General features: G+C 43.6%; 1 protein-coding gene across 4 annotated transcripts in view; it reads left to right on the top strand.

The window, feature by feature from the left end:
* Window positions 1–27,981, top strand: part of SMOC1 (SPARC related modular calcium binding 1) — a 134,631-nt gene that overhangs the window by 58,654 nt on the left and 47,996 nt on the right. For all 4 annotated transcript variants that reach the window (XM_039875373.1, XM_039875374.1, XM_039875371.1 and 1 more), the window contains exons 2-5: window positions 3,653–3,818; window positions 4,944–5,056; window positions 23,975–24,074; window positions 26,147–26,194. In XM_039875373.1, the coding sequence (XP_039731307.1) occupies window positions 3,653–3,818; window positions 4,944–5,056; window positions 23,975–24,074; window positions 26,147–26,194 (427 nt within the window). The remainder of the gene's footprint in view (window positions 1–3,652; window positions 3,819–4,943; window positions 5,057–23,974; window positions 24,075–26,146; window positions 26,195–27,981) is intronic.

Genomic DNA, 27,981 nt, shown 5'->3' on the forward strand with positions numbered 1-27,981 from the left:
AATGAGGATCATAACATAACCCTGCCTCATAGGGTTATTATGAAGTTTAAGTTGTTAACATATCATAAGTGATATGTAATTATCAGCTCTTATTATTACTTTTCAGACTTCAGGTATGGCTACTAGATCCTTCTGTGACCTAAGAGAAGTTCCTCGGTTTTCCTCAATCTTAGAATGTACAGATATTTCTGCCCTTGTGTGATCATGAGAACAAAGGACATGTTGTTCCTTGGCTTCTGCTAATTCACATGGCAAAAAAACCTAATAAATACGTCTTAAAAATCAGGGTGTTACTTCACATAAGTATCCTGACTTCCACAAGGAGACAAGGAGAGAATGGTGTGACAGCAGCAATGCCCTGGCCTGTTCTTGGACAGCCTTGAGCCCACTGCTTGACCTGGAAGCTTGTGTGCGAGGACACTGATCCAACCCTCTGGCCGGGTGACTGTAGCTCACCAGGGAGAATTAGAGAGCAAAGTCTGGCTGCGTTTCTATGTGGCAGACAGATTAGGAGTGGGTCTGAAGGAGGCATACTGAGGGAGGAAGAGAGATTTTGGAGGCCAGCTTTGCTCTTGGCAGCTACCTGTGTCCTGTGCCCATCCAGGAGCCTTTGGCCAAGGCTTTGCAAGCCTGCCTCATTCAGCTGGACCTTTGAGTCCCAAGTTTTCCCTGGTGTGTAATTGGTTGTAGGCTGGAAGGGCTATAGTGGCAGAGGGGCCTGGGTCGGGGTGAGAGAGACCTGCCTCTCAGCCTCAGAGATAACCTAAGTTCTGAGGTGGAGCTAGGGCAGGAAGCTGTGGACCACCTCTGCCCACCATGTAATGCGGGAGGGAGGGGAAAGCTCAGAGCCTAGGGGTGCTGAAGAGGGGCTCAGTGATCCCCTGAGGTGGCAGGATCCTGGGAAGCCAGGCTATTCCATTGCACAAGGTGGTTCTGAGGTAATGCTGTGTGGGCAATGCCATGGCAGGGATGCCTTCATCGTACAAAGAATCGAGTGCCCAGCATTGTCCCAGATGCCAGGGATGTGTTCTCAGACAGAATAGAGACTTTCCTGTCTTCATGGAGCTCAGAGCTGGCGCTTCTGTTGTTAATCAAATTGCACAAATCAATTCATTGTCACAAACTGTGTGAAGAGCAATGAAGGAAAAGCGGGGTGTGAGAGGTTATTATAGGGGATCTCCATCCTCACCTGTGGGAGTCAGGAAAAGCCTCCCAGAGGAGATGATGTGAGCAGAAGTCTGAAGTCGGAGTGGGAGAGAAGGGAGAAGGGGCAGTGTGTCCAGAGGCCTGGAGGTGTGCCTGACCAGCAACGAGAGAGGTGGGGACAGAGCAGTAAGTGCTGAGGCCAGAGAGGGGGCCCTGGAGTCGGATTCTGCCAGGCCAGGAGACCATGTGAAGGTCCCCAAGGACAGTGGAACACTGATCAAGGTTTGTAAGCAAGGGCAACCTGAAGGGAGTCGAGGTCGCAGATCCCGTGCAGGGCTGAGGTGTGGATGACACTGCCCTCTCCAGCCATCCTGTCAGCTCACCCCTCCTCTGTGTGGCCGCCTGGGAGGTGGAGGGCTTCCTCTGGACATGACTATACAGAATTGATTTTACCCAGAACACTAGGCTCTATTGCGAGACCCTCTCAGGACATTTCCCTCTGGGCTTGGGGCAGGTCTCAGGTTGAACCTGTGAGCATGGGAGCTCATGGGATCTGAGGAGAGGGCTAAGTTACACTGTCCATCCCAACAAGGCCTGTGTAGTGGTGTAGCCCTCAGCTGCTCCCTCCCTGTGCTGAGCAGCCAGCACCCAGGGTGGCAGGAGGGACTGGCTTTACAGCTGTGAGACATTCTGTGTACTAATGGACAGGCTTGGAGTTTGTCCAGTAGGGGTGTGCATTTCCAGTGCTCTCTTGAAGGAAGTGGCGCTGCCTCTGGACCTCCCTCTGTTGTTCTGGAAAAGGGTCAACAAGTTCTCATCTTTTTTATATCTCATCATCTTTCACATAAAGGGCCTGAAGATAAACCCGAAACAAAGGTGATGTTTGCACCTCTCTTAAACCCTGTGAGCTTGGTGTGATTATTCAGTCAACTGTAGTGTCACCGATGGTCAGATGTGTGCCCGTGACATTGCCATGCATTGTGAGATAGCTGTTCCTCCAGCCCATACTGATGAAGAGCCTTGAGAGAGGACCCAGCTCTCAAGGCTCATGCAGTCTAATGGTTTATTCAACAGAGCACATGGATCGTAAGGTCCAATTATTGTTCTCCAGCTGTATTCTATAGTTGTTAAGAGGGGTTCACTGATAAAAGGGTTTATGGTCGAGTAAGTTTGGGAGATGTAGCATCACATATACCCCTGGATCTGGTTACTCATTCCTGTGTAACAAGCTACCACAAAACTTAATGGCTTAAAAGAACAATTTATTATCTCTCATACTTCTGTGGGTTGACCGGACTCAGCTGGACAGTTATCACTTGGGGTCTTCTGCACAGTTCCTTCTTTTCATTTCCGTTAGTCGCAATCAGATGATAGCTGGGGATAGTCTCATCACTCGCATGTCTCCGTACCTGGGTTGATTGACGTTTCTATCTGCACATGATTTTGCCACATGCTAACTTGGTCTTCTTCATAGCGTGGCGGTCTCAAAATTATTAGTCTTCTTTGATGGTTTCTGCCAGAGCGAGTGTTGCAAGAGGCCTGAGAGGAAGCTGTAAGGCTTTATATGAACTTGTTCAGAAGTCCCAAAACATCACTTCCACAGCATTTGATTGGTCAAGCAAGTTACTGAGGCCATTAGAGGAAATTAGACTCCATGGCTCAATGGGAAGAGTAGCAAATAATTTGCAGCTATCTTTAATTCATGGTGCCTCCTGAAGATTCACAATGCAGAAGACTATCCAAGGAGTCTGAGAAGTCCAGCAGTAAAGAAACTTGTTTGATTCAGCATTTCCAAGCTGATTATTATTGTTACTTTTAAAACCAGGAAATCCCTGTCTCATTTAACTTGTATTCTCCTAGAGGGCAGTGATCAGATATTATAGGGTAATAGATTGGGGGCTTAATATTACTTTCTAATAAATAAAACTTACCAAAGACAGAATTTAAAAATTGCTAGTTCCTCATTTGGGGAAGTACCAAAATAGAGGGCTCATGACCATCTGCATGGATGGAGAGGGTGAATGTCCCAGTGGTGAAAGCTTTGATTTGACTTCTGGCCAATCTTAGTAATTAATTCACCACTTATGACTATGCAACGTTGGGCAAGTTACCTCTCTCTAGGCTTCAGTTTCCTTATCCACAAAATAGATGGTTTCTATTTCATGGAGTTGTTGGGAGGATTAATGAGATCCTGCATGTGAATTACCTAGTGCAGGTACCTTCCTTGGTAGCTGCTCAGTTCTTTCTACTTCTAGGATTTGATAACTTTGGTTTTTTTTGGACTTGCTTAAGCAAACCAGTATTGTAAGTCATAGATTCACCCCTACTTTTCTCTTTTTTCTTTTTTTTTTATTGTTTGCCACGGGTTATTTATTTATTTATTTATATCTTATTTTTGTTTCAGATATACAGCACAATGGCTAGATATTTATATAATTTATGCTCCCCCCTGACATGCCTTCTTTTCTTGCAAAAGTAAACTTTTCACTTTTTTTTCCCAATCTAGTTTCTCATAAGTGACCGTGACCCCCAGTGCAACCTCCACTGCTCCAGGGCTCAACCCAAACCCATCTGTGCCTCCGACGGCAGGTCCTATGAGTCCATGTGTGAGTACCAGCGAGCCAAGTGCAGAGAGCCGACCCTGGGTGTGGTCCATCGAGGTAGATGCAAAGGTGAGTGTGTACATCTCTGCTCAGCTGAGGAGAGGCACCTGGGCACCGCAGCTTCCTACACAATGCACTCCCCATGGGGGAGCTCAGAATGAGTCCTTTTATTTGGTTCACTGTCCTGTTCCCCCATCCTTTCTATCAGAGAATATGAGAAGGACTGGGCCACCCGAAGGAATGAGTATTTTTCTGTCTTTCAAACACTGCCACCGGACTAAGGCTTGGAGAGATGTGCCGCTATGTGGCTAGTGCTATTTATTTTATTTTGTAAATGGAGATGCTTAAAATTGCAAGGCATTATTGCTGGCTCCTGAATTCCAAAATGTTGGCCAACAGATGTATTTTGTTTGGTCTGTTCACATGTGTAAAAATATTAAAAACATTTGAGACAATATTGAAAAATTGGGAGATTCAACATAAGTCTGGATTTTTGTACTTCTCGTAAAGAATTGGAAGCTCTGGTAATATTAGGTCTGTGTTTCCTCTCAAAGGCAGCACATAGCTAGAGCTGAGCAGCAGCTACCCTCTTTCATGGGGAGCCCGTTCTCCAGTTCGCCATAGTTTGCAGCACTCCCTATGGGGTCTCCAAGCTGAATGTCATTCTTTCTATACCCAGTTCACTTCTCTAATTTATGTCACTTCCCCACACCCTGTAGATATTTGAATTTGTGACCTCTGGACTGCTTAGATCCATTATAGGAATTGTGGGAGGCTAAGCAGGCTTCCTTAGAGCCTCTGATTTTCCAAAGAAAGTACTTGCAGTTCTTGAACTTTAAAACATCCTTGAGGATCTTTGGGCTTGCATAGTTTTGAATAAACCCAGTGAAAAATAATAGAAAACATTTTTTTTTTCCCTTGGAGGGGGTGGAGGTACTTGGGAGAAAAAAAATGCAGAATGTGGTATTAAATACAGCCCCCCACTTTTCTAAGAATAACATTTAAGAGGAAGATGAGGCCACTCATTAGCCACTGCCCTTGTGTCATTGGAAAAGCCAGCGTTTGTGTGTGGGCTCACCTACAAGCAGAGTGGTTATCTCTCAGCTTTCCTAAAACCGGGCAGCCATTTTGTCCATGGCTTCTGTGTGTAATTCAAGTGAAGTATGAAATATGCTCACTCCTCTCCTCTTTCAGACGCCGGCCAGAGCAAGTGTCGCCTGGAGCGGACTCAGGCCTTAGAGCAAGCCAAGAAGCCCCAGGAGGCGGTGTTTGTCCCGGAGTGCAGCGAGGATGGCTCCTTTACCCAGGTGAGACCTTGGCTTAGTCTCTCAGGCCTGTTTCCTGGACTGAGGCCAAGAAGAGGTGCCTGAGAATGGGAGGGCCACACAGAGCCTGGGCTCTCTGGGAAACAGCTGAGGGCTCTTTGACACCCTCTGTGCTACCTTCTGGTGTCTACATTCTCCCTCCTGGACGCTCCACGCCACCCTTTGCCAGCTGGCAGTGGGTCCTGAGAAGGCGCATGGAAGTCCGAGCCAGGAAACTGGCATTGCTTGGTTCCTGTCCTCCTTGCTGGCCATCTCCATTTTTCTTTTCTGTCAAATGTAGGCTGATTATTTTTTCTTATCCCTGCCAGTTTCCACGGGCAATCCTAGTATTCCCTTTACTGTTTATTGCTACCCCTCTCCACTCTCCTTCTGCCTACTCTAGCCCTCGAATGCAGTAGTGATCCCTTTGAGTACCATACAAACTGTTCTGTGGTTCTTGGAGTGTGTGGTGTATGGTATATGTGTGTGTGCATGTGCGTGTGTGTACATGCATGTTTGTGTGCACTCATGTATGTGTGCACGCAGATTTTAACGTTTCTTTTCAGGCAGCCCCAACTCTCGTTCTGCATGGTCTCTGGTTAGAGCTTTGTGTAAAAGTAGCTCAGACTATGTTGATGTTGGCACAGACTATTTCTAAAACACAGACGGCATAGGGGACAATGGGGTGCTCCATCATAAGCTTGTAGGCTCGAGGTAGAGATATAGTTTTGGAGCGGGCAGGAGGTGGCTGGATGAACACCCTTCTGTATGAAACTGGGGAAGGTCACTGGACAAGGGCGAGTCAGCATGCGGTTAGGGATGGGCCTGGTGCCTCCGCTCCCTTTGTGGAAGAGAGGCATTTGGGGAAGACCACTGCCTTAGAGCTGGGTGGAAGCAGAGGCCTCAGAGGTTTCAGAGCTTCCCTGTAATTCTCAATCAACGGGGCAAAGGCTGTGGGCTGGCCTTTGGTCCCACGGCTTTCAGGTTTCACTTTGGGGCTGGGCCCAAGGAATGGCTGATTTCAGGCTGACCACCTGCTGGGGTGAAAATATGGAGGGGTAGTCGGGTAGCTATTGAGCCTCATAATTTTAAAAGTTCTCAGCTGATTCAAATGTTCAGCCAGGACTGAGGGCCACTGTGTTAAGCTGACCTTGGCTATGACCTTGCAAGAGGTGCTTTTATTCATTTTTCTCATTTAAGCCTCACCCCAGGCCTGTGAGCTAGGTGCTATTATCCCCATTTACAGAAGATGCAACCACAGCGGGATGCAGAGTGGCAGAATTGGGATTCAAACTCAGCTCCCTCTAGCTCCAGTGTCCTCCAGAGAACTCTGCTGTTCTCTGAACTGGCAGCTTTAGAGGAGGCTCTGAGGTGTGGACTGGCAGAAGGCGATCCGGTGCTGTGGGTAGCACACTGATTGTGGAGCCAGACTGCCTGAGCGTGACTCCTAGTCCCCACCCTTCAGGCAAGTCACTGAACTTCTTGAGGTCAGAAGATCCTTACGTGAAATATATATATATATAAAAAAAAAAAATATATATATATATAATATATAAAATTATTATATTACACATATTATTGTATGTTACTATTATTATGAATATTAATGAGTATTATTATAGCTTACTTCATGAGGTTGTGATGAGGTTTACATGAGCTAACACCTGTAAAACACTTGGAGCATTTAACTGCTATGTAAATATCTGTCATCATCATCATCATTATGCCTATCTCTACATTATGCCTGTCCCCATTACAGTGATTGAAATGGGTTTGCTGTTCAAGTCTTTCCCAGATTTTATGGTTGATGTCACTTAAGGAAAATAAAACCTTTTGTCAAATCTCCCAAAGTTTGAAAATTGAGCTCCCTCATCAATTTTTTATTATTTATTCTAGTGAAAAAGATGCAGGTGATCTTTGTATACAGATTTGAAAGTATACTGCTGAACATTCACTATGGGGGAGAAAAAGCAGACCTCTCGGTTGAGTTTAAGGCTGAGACCGGGTAAAGGTAATAGGGAGGAGCCAACATCTTTTTATTCACCCCTTTCTCTAGGCTTGCGTAATCCTGAGTGTGTTGCTTATGAGAACATTTGACCCCTGCCCTCCGAGTTCTGAAGTGTTTGCTGCCTCATGACAGACAGCTGCTGGCCAGCTTTTGTTTTGGTGAGGCCAGGCCAGACCAGGTGGTGTTTGCTGGGGAGAGGATCTTCCAGATTAGTCAGGGCAGAATTGCTAAGAGAGAGGGCCCCTGAAGTTCAGCAAAGGTTGGATAGACAGTCAAGAACCCCCTCATTGGTTTGACACACTAAACACTGCCATGTGTCTCCAGGCTCAAGGCTGGCTCACCCCGGTGGGCAGCCAGGCAGCCAGACAGCTGGCCTGTCCCCATTACAGTGATTGAAATGGATGTGCTTTTTCCCTTGATCAAAGACATTGCAATAACTTCACAAAATGAGGCTGCCTCTTTGAATGTGCTTCAGTCACATTGACGGGCTGCCAAAAGGCAATGGGACAAAACACTCTTCTGCCTCCCCTAACCTCCACTGTCACTTAGCTGGACTTTTTTTGTTTTTTAAGACTAAAACCCAGAGATCAGCTACATTGCTTTAATAGTCTTTAGAATATTGATATGCACATATCTTGGTGTTAATAACAGATTTTAGCCCTTTGAATTATTATAGTAAAATGCCCTTGAAGTTTATGTAGGGAATGAAGGGACCTGAATGGGACTAGGTTTGCTTGGCATGGGGCACATGACTGGGCTGGCTTTCATGGGGTTCATGTGGGATACAATGGTCTCTGTTTTCTTTTTTCCCTTGTTCTCTTCCCTTCATACTTCCCACTCCAACTCACACAGTAGAGTGGTTGGTAAATGTTAGATCACATTTGATTTTTAAAAACCTCAATGCCTAGTCCATGTCCCAGACCGTTAAATCAAATTCTGGGAGTGAGACCCAGACATTGTGATATTTCAAGCTCCCCAGGTGATACTAATTTTTGGTCAAAGTTGTGAATAGGTCCTTGTTGTTAGGGCTTTATCACGCTTATTCTTGATTGCGTTGTTGGAATGTGGAGTTAATGCTCTTTGGTGACTTGTTGAGTAAGGTCAGGGGCTACAGGCTTTGTCCTCTGCTGTGGCCTTATTTGTTTTCTCTTCTGAGTACCAGGAACGTGACTCCTGACATCTGTTCTACCAAGTCCTCTGCTAAGCAGTTGTTCTATACCATAGCCGTAGTGGAAAGGGATTGGATCACCATCACCAGGAATGTTGGCTGGAGCTTGTCAAGCTTGTGCATCACTGAATGATAATCATGGCAACTCTTTTTATTGAGTGCTACTTGGTGCTAGGCATGGAGTTTTATACTCGTTAATCTTTACTAGGACCTTTTGAGGTAGTTATTAATACCTTCATTTATAATGGAAATCTGAGTTTCAGAGGGGTTGAAAAACTGGTCCAAGGTCACTAAGCTAGAAAGGATTTGTACCCAGCCTTGCCTAATTTCAAGGCCTGTGCTTTTAACTTTTTTCATGCTACAGAAAGAAGGGTCCTTGATGTACATATAATTCATTTTTATCATCATTGTTATTTTGGAAGTCTCCTCTCTGATACTGTTGACCAATCAAGCAGATATTTTAAAAAATCCTTTGATTATGGGAATTTTCAAATATACAGAAAATTAGAAATAATAGTATAATGAATTCTGTATACCCACCACCCAGATTTAACAATGATCGACATGTGGCTGATTCCATTTCATCTTTATTTTATTTTCATTTCCTGCCTCAAACTGGATTGCTTCAAAGCAAATCTCAGACATAATATTTTCCCATCTCAGACATTTTGGAGCTCCACTATCTTCTAGGCTGTGTGCTAGTTGCTGCGGGTGATTTGAAAAATGTCATGACTTGTGCCTTCAAGGAGCTCATGTGCAGAGAAGATATGAAAACATATGATAAAGTAGCCAGTATTCAAGATCATACATATATAACCAGATACATTTCAAATGCCCATTTACAAGTCAGTAATTTGGAATCCCTAGTGCATTTTGTTTTTGAGAAAATATATACAAATTAAAAAAATTTTGAACATGAAAGATCACCTTAAACAAAACTATAAGGCAAATGATATATATTAACCTTAATGACAAAGGGCTGTTATATAAAGAACTCTTACAAACCAGGAAGAAAAAGATTGTAGTAGAAAAGTGGGCAAGAAATATCAATAAGCAGGTCACACAACAATAAGAAATAGCCAGTAAGTGAATATGAATGATGTCGTTTTCCCTTAGTAATGAGATAAATTCAAATAAAAATAATGTGTCTTTTTGCTTACCAAATTAGTAAAAATTGGAAAAATGATAATAATATTCATGCTTGAGTGAAAAGAAAAGTCTACCCCCACATTGCTGCTGGGGAAGTAAATTGGCATTGATTTTTTATGGGATAATTTTGCAATGTTGTTCAAAAGTTTTTAATTGTACCACATCTTGAGCCTGAAATTCCATTTCTAGGAATTTATTCTAAGGACATAATTAAAAATATGTGCAAATATTTAGCCACAAGGATTTTATAGTAGCAAAAATTTGGAAACCACCTAAATATCCAATAACAAAGAATTGCTTAAACAAATTACAACGTAGCCACACTATGCAGCTAAGTAAGATGATATATTGTATTGTAGAGGATTATTTTACATATGTGTGTCTGTGTGTATGTTAGGGACTTAATTTAATTAATCAAATAATTAAAGAGAACTATTTTCATTTTTTTCTAAAGAGAAAAGTTACATACACTGTAAAAAAGAAAATATTCTAACAATACAGAAATACGTGGGGAAGGAAGGCAAAGCCAGTGATTTCGTCTTCTTGAAATTGGAGCAATTTAAGTCTGTAATCCTCTAGATTTATTTTCTTTGTGTACTTATTTAGGAAAGAAATGATATAATACCATTTTATAATGATAAATATATATATCATTTTATAACATTTTCTTAAACTTATTGTGGGCTTATTACCAGGCTAATTACATATAACTCTACCTCAATTTTTAAATGGCTACATTATACTTCATTGTATGAATACCATGAATCTTGGAAATTCGGGAATTTAATTTCCCAATGTGAGTATCGAGTCAAAAGGACGTGCACTTTTTCAAGCATTTGATGCATACCACTGAATCACCTCCCGTGGTGCTGAGCCGCAGTGTGGTTGATCAGTGGTTGTTATTGAATACATTCCCAAGCCATTTTATTTTTTCGTGTAGATGGAGTATAGCTCTTATTAGAGCTACACTATATACTATACTATATACTATATATATATAGTATATATAGTATATACTATACTATAGAATATGAAACACCATTTGTAATGTTACTTCCGTGTGAGAAAATTTTGTTTCCCTTCTTTGAGCTCCATGTTCCAGGAACAGTCTTTCTTGATATAGCTTTGTCTGGCACTAACACTTTCCCCACGTTCACTCTCTCTAATCACTGTTCCCCCACCAATGCATATATATGCATGCTCTTCTATTCTCTGAGGTTTTTTTTTTTATATATATATATAACATATAGGAACCTGGGGAGCTGTACTTTCTTCTTCATGATGCTTTATTCTGAAATTGGAAGCACAAAGAAAAAGTGCCATGGTTTTTTGGCCAAGACAGTGAACTCCCCTTGTCAGCATTTCTATAGTTCTTACTACTGCATTTGCCAAAACCTAAGAACTACAGCTAAGTGCCTGGGCTGGAGCTATGGAGCAGTTCATGATATTCCTTTTTAGCTCCTCCTCCTCCTCCACACCCCTACAGTACAGGACTGCACTTCCTCAAGTCACCTCTGCAGGCCTGAGTGGTGTGACTAGCTTGCCCTGGAAGCACCTGGGTTTACCATCTGGGCCTTCCTCTTCCAGATCCCCAGCAAGTATGAAAGGTATCGATGCTTTGTGTGGAGAGTGAGCCTCTGGCTTCGGCTGATTAAACATGGGCAGGCTGGAGTGCTGAGCATCTTCGTAGGGTGGAAAAGATTTGTCTTATCTTTGATGAGCCTAGAGGTCTAAAAAGAGTCCAGAGGCTCAGAATACTCCAGTACTAAGATCTTGACTGCATTCACAAGCTGGAGTGTTCTGAGCTTCTCCGGCCATCAACAGCTCCATCGGATGCCCCCCAACAAAGCCAGTTCTGTATGTTTTAGTAGGTGGTACCCTGCTTTAGGCTCTCTCAGCCTTCTGTGGCATGTACAATGCCAACTTTTTTTAAAGCAGTCACACTATTAAAAATCGAAGCCTACCCTTTATGTATAGATGGCATAATGGTCAATAGACCCACTGTTGGGCAAGTGGTTGCTTTTCTTTTTCTTTTTCTGTTAAGTGCTCAATAAACATATTATTATTGTTAGAGTTTGAATAATGACTGTGCCCAGGGCATTTTACTACTTGCTTTATATGTGTTTTTCATTGAATTGCTTTTGTTCCAAATAACCAGATATTACATATATTAATTCATACCAAAATGCCCACTATTTAGCATGTAATTGCACTTTGGCAAAAGTTGGTTTTCTTCCTCTTCGGGTATCAGTTTGCTCAACTGTAAAATAGGAGAGCTAATGGAATTATTCCAGAGGTCAGCAAACTGTGACCTGCGGGCTGGCCACCTGGTTTTGTTCTTTAAAATAATGGCTTCATTGAGACATAATTCACATACCATAAATTTTACCAACAATTCAGTGGCTTGTAATATGTTTACAGAGTGTGCACTCATCACCACCATCTAATGCCAGAATATTTTCATCACCCAAGAAGAAATCTTGTACGTATGAGCCGTCACTTTCTATTACCCGCCCCACCCCAACCCCTGGCAACCACTAATCTACTTTCTATTTCTATGGATTTGCTTTTTCTAGACATTTCATATAAATGGAATTATATAATATCTGTGTGCTCTTTAGTGACTGGCTTCTTTTACTTAGCATAATATTTGCAAGGTGCACTCACATTACAACATAAATCGGTACTACATTCCTTTTAATTGTCCAATAATATTCCATTGCATGGATACACCCCATTTTGATTATCCATTCATCAGATGATGGACACATAAATTGTTTCCATTTTTTGGCTATTGTGAAAAAATGCTATTGCGAACTACTGTATGCAAGTTTTTGTGTGGACGTATGTTTTCAGTTCTCTTGGTATATATCTAAGGGTAGAATTGCTGGGTTTAGAACTCTGTTTAAGCTTTTGAGGAACTGTCAGACAGACTGTTTTCCAAGGTGGCTGCAGCATTTTACATCTCAACAGCAATGTATGAGGGTTCCAATTTCTTTACATCTTTGTAAACACTTGTTATTGTCTGTCTTTTTTACTGTAGCCATCCTGTTGGGTGTGAAGTGGTATCTTACGGTTTCGATTTGCATTTCCCTAATGACTGTTGAGACTGAGCATCTTTTCATGTGCTTTTTGGCCATTTGTATATCTTCTTTGGAGAAGTGTCATTTCAGATCCTTTGTCCATTTTTAAATTCAATAGTCTTTTTATTATTGAGCTGTAAGACCTCTTTATATATTGTAGATAAAAGACCCATATCAGATATTTTCCCCCCATACAGTGGGTTGTTTTTTCACTTTCCCGGTAATGTCCTTTACTGAATAAAAGTTTTGATTTTAATGAAGTCCAGTTTATCTCCTTTGTAAAATTACTGTTTGTGATCGTGATGTCAGATCTAAGAAACCATTTCCTAACCCAAGGCAACAAAGATTCACCCCTGTGTTTTTTCATAAGAGTCTTACGGGTTTCACTTTTACATTTAGGTTGATGATCTACTTTGAGTTAACTTTTGTATATGGGTGTGAAATTTTGTATATATCTAGTTATCTCAGCACCATTTGTCGAAAAGATTATTCTTTCCTCCCTTAATTTTCTTGGCATCCTTCTTGAAAATCAGTTGTCCATAAGTATAAGGGTTTCTTTCTGGACTTTCAATTCTATTCCATTGATCACCATGTCTATCCTTATGTCAGTGCCACACTCCCTTTATTCCTATAGCTTTGTAGTAAGTTCTGAATCTTGTTTTTCTTTTTAAAATGAACAGTGAGGTGAATGTTGTTCTCCATCCATGTGTGGGGTTAATGCCAGCTGCCGTCAACAGGAGAGAGAGGAGATTGGATGTCCAGGAGCCTGAAGCCTGTGCTATAGTTTTAGGTTTTGTGACCAATATCAATGTCCTTGGTTTGGTATTTTTAAGGGAAGGGTAGGGAGAGAAAAGTACAAATTAGGGGATGAGAAACTCTCTGCAATCACTAAGAGCTCTCAGTCTTTGGCAAGCCGATATTTCTTCTTTGAATCTACAAGCAGGGAAGGGATTTCTTTTTCAAATTAGAAACTGTGGGTGACAGCAAGCCTTCATGCCTTAGAGGGTATGTGTTGCCGCCGCATGAGTCAGGCATTGGACTCCTGCTTATTCCTCTCCTTACATTGACATAGCCTCCGAGGTCATTAAGGTTCTCAGCACATCAAGATCTGAAAAGATGTAGAAGCTGGAGCCCTGGAGAGCAACAGCCAGCAGCCAGCTTCCCGTGGGGGCTCTACTGTGGCTCTACTGCCTTACTATGGTGGTCTAGGTGATATGTAATTTTCAGTGATGTAGCTGTGAAAGAGATTTTTAAATTTTGTAAATGATGGCAGGGACGAGGCTTGATCTATTCACGTGCAGGAAGGATGTGTCTAGCAAGTGACTCATATAATCTCCCGCACATAATACTACTCTTATCTTTTCAGTGAGAGAACTGGCACCCCCTGGGTCACCCATCAGCTTTAGACATGTGCAATAAGATGAGGGTAGATGAGTGTGCTTTGTGCTCAGGACATTGTGTCCACTGTGTTCTGTCAGGACATGCCTACCCTAACCACTGCTTGGTCCTACTCTCCAATGGCTTTTCTCCAGTCGAATGGCCACTGAGCATCCTCTCCCAGATTGGCTGACCTCATTTGCTTTGGAGCAAGCATGCAAGATCTGGGTGCTCACAGCTGGACATCTGAGCTCCCCAGAGCCCTGGCTGAGTCTGTCCCTACAGTTTGTCTGTTGTGTAACTAGGCAGTATCTGCAGCTGCTCTTCTGCAAGGGGATATACTTGGGAGGGAGAGAAAGATGAAGGCCTGCTTCTCTGGCCTTCGTAATGTCTATGGGAAAGGGGAGGGTCCATGATGGGGTGCTTCAATCACCCCCTCTGCTGTTTATTTCTTTTTAAGATAACAACAACACTTACTTATACAGCACTCTGTGCCAGCCTGTTTTATAAGTGCCTGACACAATAACTCATTCAATCCTCACTGTGACCTACGACACTATTATACTTCCATTTTATAGATGAGGAAATGGAACCACAGAGAAGCTGATCAGCTTGCCTGGGGTCATATAGCTTATGAGTAGTAGAGTCAGGATTCAAGCCCAAGCGTCTGGCTGCACAGTTCTTGGTCCCAACTACAACTCTCAGCCTCTCTAAAGGACATAGCATCTTTTAAAGTGATGTTGCCAAACTAGGACATAGCCAGGAGGGGGACCCCGGTGAGTAAGGTCGGGAAGTTATGTCACACAAGGAATATTCAAAGGAGCCAGAAATGTTTGGTTCGGAGAAGTGAAGAACCAAAGGATAGGGGAAGGAGATGACCAAAGGGATACATGAGAACCGTCTTCAAACTTTGGATGACAATAGCTTTTTACTGAATAATCTCACAGAGCTGACCCAGGATCACTGAGTGAAGTATGTAATGACTCAGATGCTGACTCAAAATAGGGAAGAACTTTTTTGCAAGTAGAGCAATCCGTAGATGGAATGTCTGACTCAAAGAGAACTTAACTTCCTATCCCAGGAAATGGTCAAGTGGGGACCGGGTGGGCACTGAGCAGGGGTGCTGTGGGGGTGGGGAGAGAACACCACTGAACTGGGAAGGAGGTTAAATTGCAGACCCCTGGGAGGTAACCCTCACACTTTTTAGGATTTTATGAGACAGTAGCTCATGTTCAACCAGATGGGTAGGCACACAGTAGGCCCATCGCAAACACTTATTGAGGAACCTTCCAGGCAGAGTCATTAATATCCACACTTAAAGCTATTGCCATCCCACTGTGTGTACATATAACATGCCAGGCAGGTCAGTCAACTAAACTCTTGCAAAGTTAAAGAGATCAGATTCTGCGCCCCCTCTCATCTCAAAGTAGAGAGAGGTAATAGGAACACAAGAGGGAGGTATGAAGGCAGAAAAGTTTAATTAAAAGCCAAGTCAGATATGGGAAGCTAGAAAGCGCTCCCACTCCTGCAGGCCACCTTTGTCCCAGTTCTGGCCAGATTTTCACAGTTCTACTCTAAACAAAGCTCCTATACAAGAGTGACTCTTACTGAGTATTTTATAAAGCATAAAAACATATTTAATTTTTCCACCCAAATGGAAATGAAAGTGAATAAACGACAAGTACCATATTTGCTGTTTACAAAACCTGGGTCATTTTAAGCACAAAACAGAGGGGCAGGAGCGAAGAAAATTAAGCTCTTTGGGTCCCTTAAGTCTTAACACCCAGGTTTTAAAAATATCAATGTGTGTTGAGGGGATGGTATTCATACTTTTCGAAAAATACCAGAAAAATGTTATTCATCATGTACTTGGAGGAGTGATAGCAACACCGACATTTCGGAATTAGTTTATAAATTTCCACCTTACCACTAAGCAGCGAAAGTTCAATTTAGAGCTTTTGTGTCAAAGGGGACCTCTGCGGAGTCTAATTCCTCTTCTCCTTACTCTTCCTGCCCCGCCCTAATCCAAGGCTCGCCTTCCACCTACAAGTTCTCACCAAGCAGTCATCTACCTTTTGCTTGATTGCCACTAGAGACAGGAAGCTTATTACCACCAATGACAATGTACATAATGCATTTTGGGACAATTTAGTAAGGAAAGTCCTTCTCTGCAATAACTTGAGAGCTGTCTTCCTGTAATTTTCAACAGATGACCCCAGTTCTTAGCTGTGGGACTTTCAGAATCCTCAGAAACCCCACTTTCCACAGGAAGATTTGAAAACAGACACCGTTATGTCCTTGTGAAATCTTATCTTTTAGCCAACAAATATTTCTTTTTGCTATGGCAAAAATCCTTAGTTCTATCAACTCATTCTCATATCACAGAGATTTATGTCTCTCTTTCTTCCTGGCCTCTTTCTTCTGAACTCAGTTTGCCAAGGTCCTTCTTATAGAGTGTCCTTTCCCAAATTGTACACGATATTTCAAATGGGGTCATAAACAGCCTGGGGAAGAAGGCAACTGTCTCTTGTTCTAAGCACACCACTTCTAACTAATATCATATTGGCAGCCACATTACACCATCAACTCGTAAAAAACATAATCAACAAAGTCCCATATGTAGGAGGATTTGAAATTGAAGGGTTATCTTCCTTCCCTGCATCTCCTCCATTAAATTCTGGAGGATGAGATAAATACTATAAAAGGAAAATCTCTTATTCCTTAGCAGACAGTCCTCCCTAGACCTGGCATAAAGCAGGAGACAGTGTCTACAGCCAACAGGAAGAGCTGTGCTTTGAAGCTTTGGCCTCCAACCTCCCTGTACAAGGGAAGGGAGAAAGGATGAAATCAGCTTATGCTGAGGACACACTCCATACCCGACACTACTTTAGATGCTATATATCTTGTCTCATTTTGTCTTCTCAGTAACCTTCAAGGGACACCATTAGCCTTATTTTATAGATATGCTCAGAGAGGTTAAGTGACTTTGCCAAAGTCGCACAGCTTGTAGGTGAGATGATATTTAAACTCAGATCATTTTGACTCCGAAGCTATGTTATTCCTTCTGCATCTTGTGGCTTCTGAGCCAAACCTGACTGAAGATGAGGAGGATATTTGTAGGACAACCTTTTCCAAATTGCAGAAAAAACATGCTCAGGCTCAGCGGCCCAGAGGGTCACACTAGCCCTTCCTCCCCCTCCCTCACTGCATTCAGACTCTCTTCCATGTGTGAAATCACCCAGTAGGTTTAACGCTGCAATCACTCGACCCATGAATTAAAAGACCACATGTCATCAAAACACCTGGAATATAAAAACTTTGGAAAGGAGTATGGTCGCAAAGCCCCTTGTTCCCAAATTCCCACCTAGAAAAGTCCCCGTTTCTTGAATATTTCATGATAAATGCCAGAAAGGGTGGAGTAAAAAGTTTCCTTTAAAACAGTGGTTCTTGAAGTGCCATCCCTGGACCAGCAGCAACAGCATCGCCTGGGAACTTGTTAGAAATGCAGATTCTCCGGCTGACCCCAGACCTAATGAATCCAGAAACTCTGTGGGTGGGGCCCAGCCATGTGTTTTTATAAGCTCTCCAAGTAAATTTAATGCACACCCAATAAAAAATGTTCTCCTGCAGCTTCTGATGGAGAGAGATGTTCTGGTGTTACGAGTGTCAACCTCAGGTGGCCTAGATACCCAGTCTTCCAGCCAGGGCCCATGGCACCCATGCAAAACACAATTTCTGAGAGGTTTTAGGGAATCAGACGAAAGGAAAATGGAACTGCCCTGAAACAAAGTTATCAACTGGACCAACAGTAAGATACTTAACTTTCACTATGCATTTGCTTAATCCAAAGAACCTGCTAACTGATTTGGAGCAACTGGCAGATTGAAAATAAAAAGACAGTCTCATACTCCCACAGCCAAAAGAGACAAATATCCACAGGCCTTCTGCTTTCAGTTTAGCTTTTTCCCACTAGGAAATGTTCAAGTACATCATAATAGTCATTTCATTACAAGTTTGGTAGTTGCTACAAAGGATGCTGAATCAGACCTGTCTCTTTGCATATGGTTCACATTTTCTGTTTTACAAAGGAAGCACAAAGAAACAGAGGGAGGCGGGAAGGAAGCCACAGGGTGAGAAGGTGCTGTGCCTTGGAGGGGATCCCAGTTGTCGGTGAAGGCCTGAGGCAGTTCAAGATGGTTTTCTCAATAGATATAGAGCTTGAGAATGTGTTACGAAAAAGGGGATGGGGATGGGGGGCTGCTGAGTGGTAGGCTTGCAGGGGAAATTATTTCAAGAATAGTGAACAAAATGAGAGTCCAAACTTGGACAAGAAAGTAAGGCTGAGAAAAGCAAAGAAATACAGCAAGGCCCTGTGCTTCATTTTACTGCCCCCTTTTTTAAGTACATTTCCGAGAACACTGTGAACCATGAAATGCTCCCCACACAAAATTAAGGGAGGGTCCCCTAGTTAAATAAGTTTAGGAATTGCTAAAATGATCTCTTCCTCTTAGAGCTAAATCGTGAATTGATTTAAGGTTCTGAGATGTTCTGCAGTCAAGCAATCTTTTAATTTTAATTATTTAACCCATATTTCCAAAGTTATTTGGCAAGAGAACTCCTGCATCCCCAATAATTCTTAGTCACACCTCGCGGAACACCAACTGCGTTCTTCACTATGTCACAGTGGCAGAGGTAAAGGCATCGGGAACAGCCGCTTCACGTTCCAGGAGAGAAGAGAGGTGGGCGTGAGCAGGAGGGACTGGTCTCCTAGGGAAGCAGGGGGCCCTTGGTAGGAGGGAGATCAAGAGTCTAACAACAAAGAAACAACTTTGGGATGTGAAGTCCGATTGCTGTTAGAGACTCAACCCCCCACCTCCAAGAAACACGCTGTTAGAGACTCAACCCCCCACCTCCAAGAACAGCCAAAGGAGAGCAGGCTGGCCAGGGGATGTGGCAGAGGCCCCCATGCTGTCACCCTAATTACTCCAGAAATGGCCTCTCATTCAAATTGGAGCAAGATTCTCTTCCAGTTGCCTCCTTGATTCGAATATCTATTCCATGCTGGTTCCTGCACTCCCCACGCCCCCCCGCCCCCCCCCCCCCAAAAGAGTTCCATTTGCTGGAGAATTACTGGCACAGAGATGCAATCAGTTCCCTCAGGCACCAGCACTAGGAACAAGGCCTTTTTCAATCTCCCTTCCAGGCCTGGGAGACTGCCACATGTCACAGCTAGGTGCTGGCCATCAGGCTTCCTCTCTGTCTCCGGCCCTTGGTTTCCTCATTTGTAAAATGTTTGGGTTAGAGTGGTGATCGCTAAGGTTTTCTCCAGCTCTCTTCATTCCAAAAGTTTACAAGAGCTTGGAGATTGAGATTTGAGTTCCTGTGCTGTTATGAACTAGCTGCGACATTTGAACCAGTAATCTCTGCTCCCTGTGCCTCTCTTATAAAAGACGGCACACAGGGTGACTCTGAGGCCCGCATGAGAAAATGCGTAGGTCGTCGGTGGTGACTGAAAAGCTGCTGTGAAAGTAGAAGGTGGTGTTCTCTGTCTGAAGCGCGGCACCTGTGAGCGACCGCCGTCCGAGTGCGTAGTCCGTGTGTCTCCTTTGTTTCTCTCAGGGCTTTCCGCCACGCAGTCCCCGGTCTGCTCTGTCCTGTGAGCTGGTATTTGCTCTGCTCTCCTCTACTCATTGCTCACTCAGCTGCATTTGCTGCGAGCGCTAGCCGCCCGCATTCTGCCAGGTGTCCAGGAGTTGGACTAAGGTTGAAGATTAACAGGCTTAAAATAATTTTAAATTCGTCTTAATTTGGACAGAGGTTGACCTGAAATATACCACTGGGCTGTTAACACAAAGGACTACAAGTCAAAAACCTTTAAGTATATGAGTCAGAGATGAAATTCTCTTACCTAAGAACATGCTGTTTTAAAGTACCTTTGGGAATACCAGTTACATTTAATAGGATGGCTAAGCAGGGTAACCTCACTTAGGTTGATGTACAAACACTTTTTTTTCTTTTTTCCCGGTTATATTTTTATTTTAATTAAATTTATTTGGGCAACATTGGTTAATAAAAGCATGGGTTTCGAGTATACGATTCAACAGTACATCATCAGTATATTGCATTGTGTGTTCACCACCTGAAGTTAAATTTCCTTCCATCGCCATATATTTGATCCCTTTTACCCTTGTCTACCTCCCCATTACAAACACTTTTTGTCTCTTATGAAGACCCATCAGTTTACATTTCAGCCTTCCTGGGATACTCTAGAGAGGTAGGAGCAAATTCCATGGTTTGTATTTGTACTTTTGGGACCAGAACAACCCCGAGTTTTGAGAACTGCACAATGAGATAGTAGACATGGCCAATTACCTTGTCAGTTCCTCTTGGCCCACGCTTTTTCCATAGATTAAGTCTGAGAGTTGATTAATTTGAGGCCGGGGGTGGGACATTCAAATATTTATCCCATCCAAAGGAGATTACTTATTAATTCAAAAGAACAAATAAGGTTGCAAGGAAAGAATATAAACTAGGTAGAACTTACATCTTGATGTATATATGAACCATCAATTCTATAGAATTTACATTCTGGTCGCTTTTCTGCAAGAAGCCTTACTTCTCTGGCTGTAGTAGAACTGTCGCTATATGAAAACAAACTTCCTTTTCTTTCATTCAAATTTTTTCAAACTTTTCGCTGATTTCAGACTGCCCCTTCCATGGCAGCTGGTCAGAATAAGATGTTCTTTGGTTCTCATCAGAAAATCTGGCGGTGCCCTTTTCGAGTGTACAGATAGTTTGCTGAAAAATAACACAATGACAATAAATAGCATAGCTTAACTGGGCACTTACCATGTGAACTAAGTGCTTTATTTACATTATCTAATTTAATCCTCTCAACAACAGAGTGAGGTAGGTATTAGTATCTCTCCTTTTTAAATAGACTTGGGCAGTTTGAGGCTTGGTTTGACTAAGAACCTTTCCGAGGCTGCAGAGGGCGGGAAGTTCAGCAGTGAAGTGGCGGGCGGGGTTGGTTAGTGAAGGACAGTGGGCAGCAGTCAGACTCTACCCTGCTGTCCATCTCCATGTAACTTCTTCTTCAAGAAGACACCTCGAAGACTGCCGAAGACAACTTACAAACATCCCTTTGACTGAGAATCAGGGGTTAATTCACTCAGGGCTCTTGCAGCAAAGAGAAGTGACCAGGCTGGGCACCTCCTGTGTTTCCTGCAGCCCGTGTCCGCCTTTGCTTGTCGCCGTCCCTCCCCTGCAGCACACCTGGGACAGGCGTGCCTGTGACTGAGTACTCCAGGCCTCAGAGAAACGTGGCAATAATTCTTCCTCTGGTTCCAGTTTTCCGCGACTTGGAAGCAGCGCCCAGCCCGAGGATTTTGTAATCTAGAGTCTATTCCTTGGAGTCTGTTCTGAGGAAAATGCTGAGGGCCCTGGGGAGAAAGGGGTTATATTTGGGCCTATGGGCCTGGCTGGGGGTTGGGAGACAGTGTCCCATGTCTACAGGGATACAGTGGATGTACCCAGTGAGCATGTGGTCCTTGGGACCTGCTGAGGCCAGAGGTCAGATTATATCCCCGGAAACAAAGCTTAAGCTCTTACTCGTGCATTTAGTTCTCTCCCCACTAGGCTTGGCTGGGGCTCTGCATGCCTGGGAGGAGGGGGCTTTCCATCCAGCAGTTCTCCATGGCCTGCTTGACCACAGTGCTGGCTCTAGCAGGCAGCACGGGGCCAGAGGCACAGCTTTGGGTGCTGGACTTGGGCAGTACAGTCCTCAAGGAGAGGGAGGCCGGCCTTGGCCATGGGGCCCGGGGCCCAGGAGTGAGTCAGCGTGGCTGCACAGCCCCAGGCACAGGTTTCCCTTGAGGTGATTATTGGCCAAGGAGGAGAAAGCTGCCAGCCAGGTCTCATTAAAATGCTGTCACTGGCGAGGAATCGTCTCTAGGAACTATCCCCTGCAGAGCTGACAGAATCTGAAGGGGTAAACTCCAAGTTTCCAGCCATGCTTCCCACCCAAGCCTCTGGAGGTTACTGGGGGAGCTGTGGCCCATGAGGAAGCCGGCTTGCCAGGTGTTTCTGACAGAGCTGAGAGCAATCATGTATCCTGCTGTCACCCGTGCCAGGTACTGGACTCACACTGTTTTCCTGGCCAGATCCCTCCAGGTTTGGCCTTGTTATCCCCATTTTATAGACGGGGCTCAAAATGCTAAGTAATGTGCCTAGTTGGTAACTGGCTGGACCAGGATTCAAACTCAAGTCTGTCTGGGTTTCTTTCCATTCTACCATTACGCCCCCTCAGAAGTTAGCACTGACACAACCCAAGATGTGGATCTTAAGTGAGCGTCTGGGGCAGCAACCATGGCCTTGGGGTGTAAACCGTCTTATGGATTATCTCCATGAGATGTGGTGGGAGTGGAGTATGGCACTGAGGTAAAGGCATCGAATATCGTTTTTATGCATGGACAGGAGAGAGAAATGCCTCCTTTACATACAGACATCATCCTGGTAGGAGCAAGATGCCCTCCATCTTGTTCTTGTCCTGATTTCTGGGGATAGGTTCACAGTGAAACAGCTGGTCCTGGGGAAAATCACACAAAAGCAGAAGCCTTTCTGTAGCTTTTCGGACTTACCGATAACTTCTGGATTTCACCCATCAGATCTCTCTTTTACCTCTGTACCCCTCGTGACCCTTAGTATTCAGTCTGTATGTTATTACTGTCTATCCTCAGTTTCAACATGTCTTTGATCCTAAGAGGCACGCTTTTTTTTTTCACACTTTAATATCTGTACACACATCTTGTAAATGAAGTCTTCATTCAATGTGATGTGACTGCTTAAATTAATGTTACATTTTTAGAATTGATGGAGACCAAGAACTGAGGAAATATAATCACTTATGCATTTATTTAGCTCATTGAGCATCTACAATAAATGTCAGGCATTATTCTAGATGTTGGAATATGAAAATAAGCAGGGTGCAGTCCCTTGTTTTAGGGAGGTTGCAGTCTGGGGGCGGAGGAAGATAGACAAGATGGATCAATAGTTATAGCTCATTGTGATAAGGGCTCTGAATCTGGGAAACGGGTGTATGGAGGGTCAGAAGAAGGAGGGCGAGGAGGTGGGGAGACTGGGACCACTTTGCTGAGAAGGTGTATTATGAAGAGGGTGGGAATACAAAAGGATTAAGAATGGGCTGAGGATGGGCTGGGGAGTGGTACTGTGGACAGATTGAATAGTTAGAGCGAACAGCATTTAGAACCATGAGAAAGTAGGATGTGCTTGTGAACTTTAAAGGGTTCATTGTGGCTGGAATGGACAGTGTGTGTGGAGGCATAGGTGTAAAATGAGGCTGTGGGAATACAAAGGAGCAGATCATGGAAGACCTCAAGCAAATTTGCATGAACGACAGCCATTGGCAGAGAAAGAATTACCCCAAATGAAGCAAAAGCCTCACTTTCATTTTATTATTCCCAGTCAGGGTAAACCTGATCAAAGGGGCTTGAGCAAGATCTCACAGTCGTGCAGGGCAACTAGACTAGAACCTGCAGGCACAAGTGACCTTATTCTTACTTAAACCCCATCATGTGTACCCTTGTCTCAGGAGAGCCACCTGGTCAACAGGCAGGCTGACTGTCTGAACAGATGCTGAGAAAACCCAGAAAAAGAAAAGCTTACCACTTATCTCTTCTTGTTAAAGAAGGGTCACATCAACCTACAGTGGTGGCATTCCAACTTGTACTTGCCAAATTAGTTCACCAATCAGAATTTTTTACAATTATATAGGAGGGTATGCCAGTGTTTGGGGAAAAAATGTGTAGGTATTGGTGAGAACCATCACAGGAAAAACACAGTAGACATATCTAAGTATAATATAAGGTATTCAGCATTACAAGTCGTAAGAAAGCAGATAAATTGCTCTGGTGTGCACAGGAGTCACACAGAAAACATAATCGATGTTGTTGACTGATGGACCCACCTGCAAGAGATATTCTGGGGACGGATGCTGGGGTGAGAGGTGGAAGGAGCTCATCCACATACTGGGGATGATTTGAAAGGGATGGGAGGTAACTATTAGTAGCGTGACTCAAGACTTACGGTTCTTTTTCCCTTATAATTTCCCTGTACAGGTGCAGTGCCACACTTACACGGGGTACTGCTGGTGTGTCACCCCAGATGGGAAGCCCATCAGTGGCTCTTCTGTGCAGAATAAAACTCCTGTATGTTCAGGTACCGTAGGGAGGGGCGGGAAGAAAGAAAAGGGTTGGAGAGAGACCCCTTGGCTGTCTTCCGCATCTTGTGGGGGAATCTTTGACAGATTGGTGGTGGCTCTGAGCTATCCCCCAGAACAGGGAGGAGTCCTCTCAAACACACTTGCTCCGTAGTCAGCTGGGTGATAGGATCAGTATCTGTCCATGCATGTATATTGATTATTTTAAGTTTAGGTTTCCAGAGTATCAGCTGTAACCCCTGGAGCACAGCATATATGTTTTTAGCTTGCATGCTCTGGTTGCTAGTGGCCCTGGGAGCATTTTATTGAGATGGGTTTCAAGACTACACGGGAGCTCAACACCAAAGGCTGTGATGATTAATTAGTGATGTCTGTCATGAGCACAGGAGGCCTACGTGCCATATATTTTCCACTGCTGAACAATGTAATGTAGAGTGATGGAAAACTTTCATAATAGTGGCCTTCAAATCTGCTGTCATCTGTGGTTGCCTGGGGAATGAAAAAACCCAGGCATCGAGGCCCCTCCTTGTCTGTTTTGATCCAGTAGGTCTGGAGTGAGACCTGGAGTCCACATGTTTATGAAGCTTCTCAAGTGGTTCTGATGACTTAGGGAACCGCTGTGTAATAGTGACCCTCTAGGATGGTCCATGGCAAAAATTAAGTCCTTTCTATTTACAACTTTATAAGCATAGAGAAATTTTGCTCTTAGGTCAACTTCATGGGATTGTGGATTATGGATTTATACAAGCCCCACACTTTCCACTTCCATTAAGATGGTAAGGGACTCGAGAGTCGGTATCTTAATTCATTGTGCAGCTCAGCCGTCATTCAAAAAACCCTGTCCCACAATTAGCTCCTTCATATTTCTCTGTATCTGTGTATATGAGTTTTATTTATTTACTTATTTTTAATTTTTAAGTTCAAGCAAAGCATAAAAACATTCTAAAACCTATGGGAAATTCCAAAGGTTAGTAGTCTTGTTATCCTAACATTATTATTTTTTCACAAAATGTATTCATTTTTCTACTGGCCTTGCTATATAAAAAGAGAACTAATTGGGAAGATCAGTAAGTATGTACATTAGGAAGTCAAGATTTGCAGGTCAAAAAGGAAAGGTTACTTTATTTGTGGTTTACATGGAAGCAGGAAGCCTTAATTGGGGTTGGTATGGGGACAGGGCAGGAATGAGCCTTCCTTGCAAATGACCTGGAATGTTTCATTTAAAGCAAACAAATGCACTAGAAACAAGTCATGCAGGGTAAGATAATTGCATTCTCACAAAATTTGCATATGGAGAAGGAGTATAACATAGATTGAGAAAATATGGATATTGTCTTTTGTTGGTGGGATTGCCACAGATGCCCTTCAGTGGATGAGCTGGCGATACCCTGCCTGTGTGGGTTTCATGGAGAAGACATGTACCACAGGCTCAGGACAACAGGACAGGTATCCTAGCATACCGAGGGCAGAACATTTGGCCAAACACACACATGACCCCTTCCTGGAAGAACGGGCTGCATGTAGAAAATTGTTTCCATGCCTCAGACTATTTTGGCCCATTGAGTACAATTGGGCCAACAATTTTCTACTTAATGCAGATGGAAAATCGCCGATTTCCTGCCCTAACCAGCAAGAGATGTCAATCATTGCATTCGCAGTAAGAGGGGGTTTGTTTTCGGTTGGCCCTGCTGAGTGGATATGGCTCAGAACACAGAGTTGGTAGGAAGTGGGGAAGATGGAGAGTGGAGGCGAAAGGCAGCTTTGGGAATGTTTAATAAGGCAGTTGTATAGATGTAGAACTTTGTAAAAATCTGGTCGAGACTGTTGCCAGGGAACCTGGAAATCATGGCTCATCTTAACTGTGCTGTGATATCAGTGACACTGACATTAAACAAACCCCACTCGACATGTACGTATGTACTAACTTTGTATATAATGTCCCTAGATGTGTAAACTATGTATACATACATGTAACCATATGCTCATAACATCAGGCTTTGCCAGCTCTTTGAAAGGAACCAACTGCGATGCATTCTGAATGCCTATGTTTTTGTCTCCCCTCTCACTCAAGGTTCAGTCACTGACAAGCCCTTGAGCCAGGGTAACTCAGGAAGGAAAGGTGAGTAGAGTTTTATGCTTTCTCAAACTGTTTGCTTCTAAAGCCAGTCCAAGCAGGAATTCTTGGACAAGATGGAAGGAGCTGGGGTTAAAGCTAAAAGTGCCCCACAGAAAATCTCCATTCTTATTCTGTATTTCCTCCCAGAAGCACTGGAGGTAAGTAAGGCTCATCGATGGTGTAGACAGAGCTCTCAGAATTTCTGAGGGAGGTCAGTGAGTCCAGGGCATGGAGCTGGCAGGGACCCTGAGAATCTTGGTTCCTGGGAAGTTCAATCATCTACTGGTATAGCCAGCATTAAACCAAGAAGGATGATGCAAGCAGGTGTACCCAGGCTGCCCTGACCCTCTTATTTTGGAAACCCATTCGAGCATTTTCTCCTTCACTGATTCTCCTTAATAATTGTTCCAGTTCATCCAGATTCTCTTAGGTTTAGGCTGGCTTCATGGGTTTATGACCTGTGTAGTTGTCATTAAATTCTGTTATTTTATCTCTGAACTGATGTTTTATAAGTATGTAAAGTAGGTGGAACAATGAAGCATTGAGCAGAAGAAATACATGCAATATGCATATCTGGCCCCCATGTGCATATAGCTTTTGCGATGCATGCTACAAAGTTTTAATGGTGTGCTTAGAATTTTAAGTTTTCTTTACGTAGAGCAACATTAAATAGCAAATTAAAAACCATGACAAATCAAGAGAGCGACTATGGAAGAGAGGATAAAACTTTATGTTTTCATGTCTTTAATGATACTTTTCTCTGCTTTTTGAACAAAGGGCCTTGCATTTTTGTTTTAGTTCAGATTATGTTGCTAGCCCCAATTAAAGCATTTGTTTGAATGCTATTTAGTGGACCATCCACCATGAAGAATAGGTCCCTGGAATATGCTGAGCATAATTTCCAGTGTGTCAGACGCTAAGATTCACCACTACTTACCCCTAGGATGACATACACACAGAGAGTTGTAGTTGCATAGAAAACAAATGTCAATTTCACCGCAGGAGCAAGCAACCCACGACTCCCATTTTGGGCTCTCTGTTAGAACACAGACAAGGGACCTTGGCTGAGTTTGAGGCTTCCCATCTGAGTCTGGGCCTTGGGAACTTCATGCTCACAAGAGTCCATGTGAAAGTTGGGTCTGCAGAGGATCAGTGTGAGGTGCACAGGTTTGTTCACATGCCATCACAGGATGACCGAAGTGAGAGTCCCTGCACCTTGCCCCAGGTGCTTAGTCCATGAGGACAGGAAGAGGAGGCAAGGTGACCGTGCCTGAATGCAGGAGGTGAGAGTCTGGAGAACTCACTGCCCCTAAATGCAGGTGTTCCTAGGAGACGTGGAAGTGAAGCACGGTGACACCACCCACCCACTAGAAGACACTAGGGACCAGATGGGCTGCTCCCCTTCCAGTGAGCAGGAATGAGTAAGTGGGTGAAAAGAAGGGAACAAATACCTTTCCAGGTCCTTCCCAGCACAGAGGAGACAACCACGAGTATTGGTGGTTCCCTTCTGGCTGGGAGAGTGGGAGGGGCATGAGTATTTCTTTCTGCAAAGACCTGAAATCATCAACGTGGTGAATAGCATGTGTCTCCAATTTATTAGGATTGAAAAAGAAAGCTGCCTTCAGTTTTGCTTGTTGCAACTGAAGTCTTCAGAACATCTTTATTTCTGGGCATGAAGTCCTGGTGGTAGAAAAAAAATTGGCCATCACGTAAAACTGACCACCCAGATTTTCCCCACCAAAGGGAACTGAGTGGACGGTGCTGAATAAAGCGCCCACACCACGGAAGGC

The sequence above is a fragment of the Pteropus medius genome, unplaced genomic scaffold, assembly GCF_902729225.1.
Source record: "Pteropus medius unplaced genomic scaffold, Ma_sr-lr_union100, whole genome shotgun sequence".
Lineage (NCBI taxonomy): Eukaryota > Metazoa > Chordata > Mammalia > Chiroptera > Pteropodidae > Pteropus > Pteropus medius.